Consider the following 8,611-nt stretch of genomic DNA (forward strand, 5'->3'; position numbering starts at 1 on the left):
TGCTCCGCTCACCTGAGTGACTGACTACCAGCCCTTAACATTGCTCTCCTGCCTGCAGCTTCCTTCCCCTCCCTCCCACGTCTAACAGCTCTCGGGGAGGTGGGGCGACAACAAAGACCCCCCCTGGTTCCCACCGCTGGGGCTTCAGGCTCTGCGGCCCAAGGCTGCCCACCCTTTGGTTTCAAAGCCCCTTCCCCCCATGTCTCTCACCCCTCCCAACAGGCCATAAATAAGTCTTTTACAGGCAGTGATTAACCTTTTAGGGGTCACATACCCCTTTGAGAACCTGGTGGAAGCCATGGCCCCTGTCCACAGAAAAACATGGACACACACACACACACAGCTTTGCTTACAGTTTCAGGGCTCAAGACCGCCCCCCACCAGGCCCATCTCTGAACAGACGTCCATGCCCCCCAGGTTAGGACCCTTCTTTATAGAGATTACATCTCAATTTGATTTTTACAGCAAACACTCGCCCAGTCTGCCTTGCTGGGGTCTCCAGAAGCTTAACCTAGGATGCTAATTGGACGAGGCTGACCCCAATTTTGTCAGCTACAAAATGGGATTCCCCTGGGTCTCTATCACTTTCCCACTGGGGCTGCACGTGCACGCAGTGATGGAGGCGCCAAAGGCTCCAGGATTCCAGCCAGCCCTCAGGGGTCCTGGAGGTGGGCCCTGGGAGAGCCTGGGCCTGGGCTGGGGGAGCCGGCTTCATTCCTGCTCTTTCTGAGACGCTGGTACCCAGACTGCCCCTCAGTCTGGAAGCCCTCCTCCCTCCCCACTTCCCTTGGTTGCCTTTCCTCCCAGCATTCTGGGGCATCTCACATACCCCTCCCCCCACCCCGACACCCTATGGTCCTCGCAGTCTATGGACCCTGTAGCAACTAAACAGAAGCCTAGTCAAGCACTCAAAATCTTCCTGTTCGTTTAAAACTATGCACAAGTGCATCTGTCAATCCGTACAGTAAGGTATCTATAAAGTTCTCTTCTCACACCCAAATTGTCTTGGGTACCCGCTCTGGAAACGACTGCTCTGTGCAAACTTTGGTGGGTGTCAGAATCACCTGGAGAGTCTGAGAAATACCCATGCCCACGCCCTGAGCCCCAAGGGTCCAATATGGGACGCTAATTCAGACACCTGCCTTTCAGCAAACTCCCTGGGTGATGCCCGCTATCACCCACAGGTACACACTCTCGATGCCTCTCCTCAGGCCCTCGGGATGGAATGCAAACTCTATGTGATAAACCAGATGTCCAGTCCCACTCTGCCACTCGGGCCCTCCTGCCCCCGAGCCTGCTCTGCACCCAGACTCTCTCGCACCTTTCCCAGGCAGCCTGTCCCTGTCCTTGGCACTGTGAAATGATGCACTTAACCATGCCTGGTACATGTTCCCCCAGCTCCATCCTCTAATTTAGGGTTCTTAGCGCTTTCAACCTTAATTTCCTCAGTCTGCCTTTCTCTTTCCAGAAAGACCATCCTGGCCACAAGACCACTTGCCCTCAGCCCCTTGTTTGTGTGTGTGGTGTGTGTGTACTCTCACACACACTGCAGGGTGGAGGGGTGTCCAGGGCAGGCACCTGAGTCGAGCTCCAGGGCCGGGGAGAAGAATCGGTGGCACTTACACCCCTGCCCCTAGTCTGTCTTCTCTTTATCTCCTTTCACGCTTTTTTTCCCGTTTTATTGATATAATTGACATACAGCACTATATAAGTTTAAGGTGTACAGCATAATGATTTGACTTAGATGTATCATGAAATGATTATCACAACATGTTCAATTAACATCCATCATCTCATAGATATAAAAGAAAAACAAAAAAAAGTTTTCCTTGTGATGAGAACTCTTAGGATTTGCTCTCTTAACTTTCTTATACATCATACAGCAGTGTTAGCTATAGTCATCACTTTGCACATTATATCCTTAGTACTTATTTATTTTATTGTTTTTTTTTTTAAATGTTACTTTTAATTAATTTATTTTTATTTTTGGCTGTGTTGGGTCTTTGTTTCTGTGCGAGGGCTTTCTCTAGTTGTGGCAAGCGGGGGCCACTCTTCACCGCGATGCGCGGGCCTCTCACTATCGTGGCCTCTCTTGTTGCGGAGCACAGGCTCCAGATTCGCAGGCTCAGTAGTTGTGGCTCACGGGCCCAGTTGCTCCGTGGCATGTGGGATCTTCCCAGGCCACGGCTCGAACCCGTGTCCCCTGCATTGGCAGGCAGATTCTCAACCACTGCGCCACCAGGGAAGCCCTTTTATTGTTTTTTGATTTTGATTTTTTTTAACTTTTATTTTATATTGGAGTCACAGTTGATTAACAATGTTGTGACAGTTTCAGGTGTACAGCAAAGTGATTCAGTTATACACATGCTTTTGCTTTTTCCTGCTGTTTTTTCCCATCCTTCAAACCTCCTGGGGTCCTCCAAGCATACCTCTTAGCCGTTTTGGAACCCAAGGGGTTCACCTGCTCCCACAGCCCCTTGGGCACTGGCTCAGCAGCTCTGCATCAGGCGAGGGTGGCTGCGTCCACCCCCCGACCCCCAAGCCTGGGAGTCGTCTAAACCCGCAGCAATGGGATGCTCTGGGCAACCCAGCTGAGATGACAAAGAAGAGCGGCAGGACCCGAGCCCATCTGCAGCTCAAGGACTAGCGGCCAGGACCACAGATTCCAGGGGATCCAGCAGGCCCCAGGCTGCAGGCTGGCCCCATGTCCTCAGATCAGAGAGGGAGGAACACGTGGGGTGGGCAGAGCTCCCTCCCAGCCACGTGCCATGCCCGCAGCACAGCCTCCAAGCGCTGCACACACCTCTTCCCATCTCCCAACCCAGGTTCCAGTCACTCCCCTGGAGAATACATCCTTCCAGCAACACTGTCCAAGACCGAGCCCAGGAACTCGAGGGCCCCCCATGGCCCCCTCCCCATCCTCTCATTGGAACCCGTTATCTCTCTTCAGATGCCCAAACGCTTTTCACCTTGTGACAGTTACTTGGTTCATTATTTGCCCGAAGCACATGGAGGCTGACTTACTTTAAGCCACGCCCCTGGCGGTCGGTCGGGGTCGGGGGAGTCTACATGCCTTCTGCCCACCCTGACCCACGCAGTCTTAAACCTGCTTCCACACTGCCTGGCACCAGTGTCCTAGCGCTCCTTCCTGAGGGCAGGGATCATGCCTTGCTTCTCCCTTATGTCCCCCGGGGGCAGAGCTGGGCACTCTGTAACTGCTTGTTGCAACACAGGTGAGCCCGATAAGAAAATCGGGATTACGAAACACAGACTGATTATACACTTTGCGAAAGGAGTATCTTTACACGGCACCACCCCCATCCCAGCCCGCGTGCACTCAAGGCCTCACTCAGCTCACAGGAAGCTCAGCTGCCTTGCTTTTCCCAAGCACGTGTTTGGTGAAGATGCTGTCGTTTCTCAGTGCCTACTGCGTTTCTCCCCGAGTGGCCGCCATCCGGCCCCCATCAGCATGTGCCCAAGGCCAGCCTGTTTGCCCCGGCAACCAGCACGTGCCCTTGGCTGTGGGCCCTGCTCCACCTGGTGCTAGAGACCAGCCCTCCTGGGAGACAGTGGCCCTGGGCCTCGCCACCCACGCCGCGGGGGAGACTTTATCGTCTGGGCCCAGAGAGCTCCTGGATTCACCCTCGACTCCAGAAACCGGCCCAAGCGGCCCAGGTCTGCCAAGCCACTCAGCTGGCTAAGGGACTCCAGGCTCCCGCACTGTGGCACTACCTGAAGAGCAAGCCCAAAGCTGGTTTCCAGCCAGGTTACTGGAGCCGTGCAGGCCTGTAGGAGATGGCGAAGGACCCCATTAGATGAGAGGGAATGAGGCCGGCGAGCAGGGCTCTGAGACGTGAAAAGACTTCCTGGAAAGGAAGCTCATCCTCACTTTTCTGGAAAGGACAGGGAGCGGGGCCTTCCAGGAGGAGCCCCAGTCACCTCTTCCCACCCCTTCATCCTCAATCTCATAACCTCATAACAAACTCTTTTGCCGACCCCAGTTCCAATCCTACCGGCTGCAAGAGCTAAGGAGATGCCTCCCAGAAATCCTTACACAGGCAGACAGAAAAATGACTGTTTCCTAAGCCAACTGCCTCTTGTAGACACCAAGCCATTTCACAAGCCTGCATCCAGCCAACAATTAAAGGAGCCAGCACACTGCATTAAAGGTCAGTCTTTAGGGACTCCAAGTACAGCAGACCATCACCCTTCCTGGACCCCCGGGCCACTGCCCTGGTGGCACAGTCACCTGTAGGGCTTTAAAACTACAAAAGCCAAGGTCTGAGCCAGACTTTTGATGTCTGCAAAGAGATCCAGACCCAAGGCAATTATGCTCTCGGCCAGAGTGGGGAATCATCACCAAGGAAGCCATGCACCACCTAAAGGAGAAGCAGATGTGGAAAGGCTATACAGCTTTCACTGTGGGGTTTACTCCATGGCCATCTGGGGCCTACACCCTGGGATGCCTCTGGGACGTACCCCGAGTTGACTAAGCACAGAAGGGCTGCCCATGGAACAATACTGGGCAGCACCCACCCCAAATTCACATCCACCCAGAACCTGTGAATGTGACCTTATTTGGAAATAGGGTCTTTGCAGATATGATCAAGTTGAGATGACGTCATAGCGGACTAGGGAGGGCCCTGAATCCAATGACTGGTATTCGAATAAGAGGAGAGGGCACAGAGACACAAGCACAGGGAAGAAGGCCACCAGAAGACAGAGCAGAGATTGGAGTGATGTGTCTACAAGCCAAGGGACACTGAAGATTGCTGGAGCCACCAGGGGTGGAAGAGATTTCCCCTCAGAGCCTCCAGAAGGAACCTACACTGCTAACACCTTCATTTTGGATGTTAGGCCCCCTAAACTGTGAGAGAATCAATTCTTGCTGTTTGACGTCCCTCAGTTTGCGGTCACTTGTTACAGCAGCCATGGGAACCTAATGTAATGGGCTTTGTGGCGCGACCCTGGCATCAGTAGGCCCTGTGGAACCTCTGAGCTGGTATGGGGTTACAAGTTTTGGCTCTACGATGATTTTGATGTGATGACTTGGACACAAATGCCAGGAGAGGCAGGTGGAAGAGAGGGTAACGCGCAAAGCAAGAAGGGGCCTTGAGGCATTCGGACGCTGCTGCACCCTGACCTTTGCTGCCCTTGATCCAAACCCAAAGCAGAAACGGCCCCAGCGCTGCCTCAGCTGACACTGGGCAAGGGTGGGAGTGGCTGGCTGGGCATTCTCTCTGTGCAGCTGAGGGGTGTGAGGTGGTCCCAAGGCCCGACCCCTTCCTGCTCAGCCCCTGTGAACCAAGCCCTAGAGTCTCCTGAGCCACGGATTCCTTCTGAGCCTGGGCCTGATTCTGCCCTAGAAGCACAGCCTCTCTCTCTGCAAGGGGCCTGGGCAGGCCTGGACTCCCAGGGGACACCGCATGCAAGGCCAATCCTGGCTCCGCCACTGGGAGGAGCCTCTCCTCCCCCCCCACCGGTCTTGCTGAGCAGCGAAGCCAAATTGGAGAACTTCCCCCAATTCGGGTTTTGTGGAAACCACTCTGCAAGCACACACCGTGCCCCAAGTGCAGGTGGCCTGAGCTATGTGATGCGCACAGGTAGAATGACCTGAAGACCTCCCGCGCCAGGCAACAGCGGCAGCTCCAAGGGCCAACTGAGGTGTGGCCAGGAGCCGTGGGGAGTGTGGGGAGATCAGCAGGGCATGGCTGACAAGAGGAGAAACCCAGACACCCTGACCTTGAGTCTGCACAGGTGAGGGCAGCCCAGCCTCACCACCGCTGGCAAGAGGATGCGTGGCTGGCGGCTGAGACTTAGAAGCAGAAAACAAACCTGTCAGGAAGTGAGAGTGAGCTGCAGAGGGCCACCTGCTGTGCATCCGTCCTTTTGGTTCAACTGAACCTGCCCCAGGAAAACCTGGCTGACTGTCACCAGGGCAGTAGAGGCCTGCAAGTGTCAGAACTGGATGGAAACCTCCAGGGCCCAGCTGGTTCCTCCCATTTCTGCTGCATTCTCCCCACTTCTGTCTCCTGCCCCTCTGTGGATGAGAACAAATAACTGGGCTCTCCTCCTTGCCTCGCTCGCTCCCATGCGTGGGGAGCAAGGGGTCCTGGGGGGAACAGATACTCGCTGGGGACTCTAAGCAGCCACACAACCCTACCTGCAACCTGCAGTCACCAAAGTCCCCAGCTCGTGTGGATGTCCTGAAAAAGCAGTCACCACTCAAGGACCCTCCTGCCTGTCCCTGTGTGCAGTGCCTCCTGGGCAGGACGTGGGAGGAGCCGGCCATGGGGCTCTGCCCGTCTTTCCAGCTGCTCCACTGAGCCCGTGGGGAACCTGACCAGGGGAGGGAAGCTTCCATCCAGCCCCAGCCTAATCTGGTGAGCCCCACGGGCGGCCTGGTGGGAGAGGCCCAGGCAGAGCAGCTCTTCCCCACCCAGCTCCAAGCCCAGAGGAGCCCAACTCCCATCTCACCTGTGAAAGTTTCTTCCTGGGGGCCCAGGTCCTTCAACCCACCGAGGTCGAGAGTCCCCCCAGCCCCCAGGCTGTGTCCCGCACTCTCCCCGCTCCGCCCCCCCCTCCCCACCCCCACCCCCACCCCCACCCCCCCGCGCTGGCATCCCGGGGCCCTCCGCCTGCCAAAATCCAATCCGTTCCCTGGCTCCCTTTTCTGGGGCTGGAGCTGCAGCGGAATTTCGGTGGAATTTTGAGGTTGAGAAGCATCTCGGCAGAGAGGAAAAGAAAGGAAGAGAAGGAAGGGGGGAAAGAAAGTACGATTTTGGCATCAACTTGCAGGATTCTAGAAGGCACCGAGGCCCCGGAGGCGGGCGCTGGGTCCCTCTGCAAGATGCGGGCGGGCGGGCGCCGGCGAAACCTCCGGGTCCAGCGCTCCCCGTAGGGCCGGTGGGCGCCGGGGCGGGGTCGCCGTCCTTACCTACGTCTGCATTGCAAAACGCCTGTTGCGGGTGCACCGGGGAGCAGCTGCAGGCGTCGGCCGGGCGGAGCAACGTCCCCAGCAGCAGGAGGCCGAGCACAAGCCGCAGGCTGCGGGCCGCGGCGCCCATGGCGGGCGGGGGGCGGGGGCGCGGGCTCGGGCTCGCCGCCGCCGCCTGGGCTCGGGGCGCTCCCCTCTCGCCGGCCGGGGCCGCGCGGGTCTGGGAGGCGCTCCGCGGGCGCGCCCTCCGCTCCGGCCCGCACTCGCCACACAAACTTTCTCGGCTCTTGGTCGCGGGGGCGATGAGGGGGCGCGGGGCGCGGCCGGCAGCGCGGAGACGAGAGCGGGCGGGGGGCAGCGAGTGAACGAGCGAGCGAGCGAGCGAACGAGCGCGCCGCGGGCCGGATCGCTGACGCTCCACTGCCTTCTATGGATGTGTGCGCCGGGGGCGCGGGCCGAGCCGGCCTTTTATTGCTCTCCGAGGATTGTTGGGCTCCGCCCCCCGGTGGCGGGCGGCCAATGCCGGCTCCGGGAGCTCCCAGCCGCCCCCTCCCCGCTCGCCTCCCGCGCCTCCCGGCCCTCCCCCAGGCCCGGCTTTTGTTGTGTCCAGTCTGGCACGGCCGGGGCTTGCCGCTGCGCACCTGGCTTCCCACTGCCCGGTACCGTACCCCGCAGCCTCCCAAATCTCCAGAGCTTGGGGGGAGGGGGTTGCTGCGGGAGGACAGAGCCCCGTGGACCCTGACTCAGCACTTGGGACTCTCAGCCCACCCCTCCAGGGCACAGGCGGCCCACCCACCACCCCTTCCCCTCCAGCTTGGTACGGGAGATGTACACTGCCTGATTCCCTTCCACCCCTGAGGTCCCTGAGATTCTAGCCAGGGATTGAGGAAAAGGATGTGCGCTTTGGAGCAGGGGTCGTTCCCTGCCGCCCCTCTCCCAGCCCCCTTTGGCTGGGTGGCCTCCTGAAATTTACCGAGGATTCCTTTTTCAAATGGAGGCCTTAGAATTTTAAGTGCGCTTGGCCAGTAGAGTTGGAGGGGGAGGGGAGAGTGGTTACTATGAACAAAACAGGATTTTATATAAACTGGCCATATTTTTGACCAGCCAGCGGGGCGGGGGGTGGGGGCAGGAGCCCAGGAGACAGTAGGATTGGATGAAGGCATTTTCCGGGCTCTGCTCCCTTAGCCCACAAATGTGGGAGCTGAAGGACTTTTCCCAAAACAGTTCTGTGTTCCAAGGAAGGGCAGAGGGTCTTAGAGGTGTGGATGGCCCAGAAAGTGTGGCCCCTGGGGTCCCTGTCTACCTGTCTCTGAGCCCTCTCTGTGGTGGGCACTGTTACACATAAAGCCTCGTTCTTGCCAGCAGGATGTTTGTAATCTAGCCGGGGAGTTGTAAACTGAGAAAAATGACACAATTAAAGAATAATTGCCAGCTAAACTGTGTTGCTGACTTGAGATGTGAAACTGGGAAATACTGAAACAATGGAAAAACAGCTTCTTTCTGTTTATGCGTGCTTTGAAACAGACAACTTGAAGAAAAGTTAAATAGGCAGGGCAGTTATTTTTAGTACTCTAACAATTCCAAAGTCACTTTTTCGGCTTTTGTTTCTGTAAAATAAAGTCGTGTCATTTGTGAAATGATGTTTGATGCTAATTTTTAAAGTACAGTTAATTT

At 56.9% G+C, this 8,611-nt stretch overlaps 1 protein-coding gene across 1 annotated transcript in view; it reads right to left on the minus strand.

The window, feature by feature from the left end:
• TIMP2 (TIMP metallopeptidase inhibitor 2) overlaps positions 1–7,379 on the minus strand; it is a 50,430-nt gene extending 43,051 nt beyond the window's left edge. The window contains exon 1 of the mRNA XM_036835918.1: positions 6,938–7,379. Coding sequence (XP_036691813.1) covers positions 6,938–7,067 — 130 coding nt within the window. The 5' untranslated portion in view covers positions 7,068–7,379. The remainder of the gene's footprint in view (positions 1–6,937) is intronic.
• Between the last annotated feature and the right edge of the window lie 1,232 nt (positions 7,380–8,611).

The sequence above is a fragment of the Balaenoptera musculus genome, chromosome 20, assembly GCF_009873245.2.
Source record: "Balaenoptera musculus isolate JJ_BM4_2016_0621 chromosome 20, mBalMus1.pri.v3, whole genome shotgun sequence".
NCBI classification, from domain to species: domain Eukaryota; kingdom Metazoa; phylum Chordata; class Mammalia; order Artiodactyla; family Balaenopteridae; genus Balaenoptera; species Balaenoptera musculus.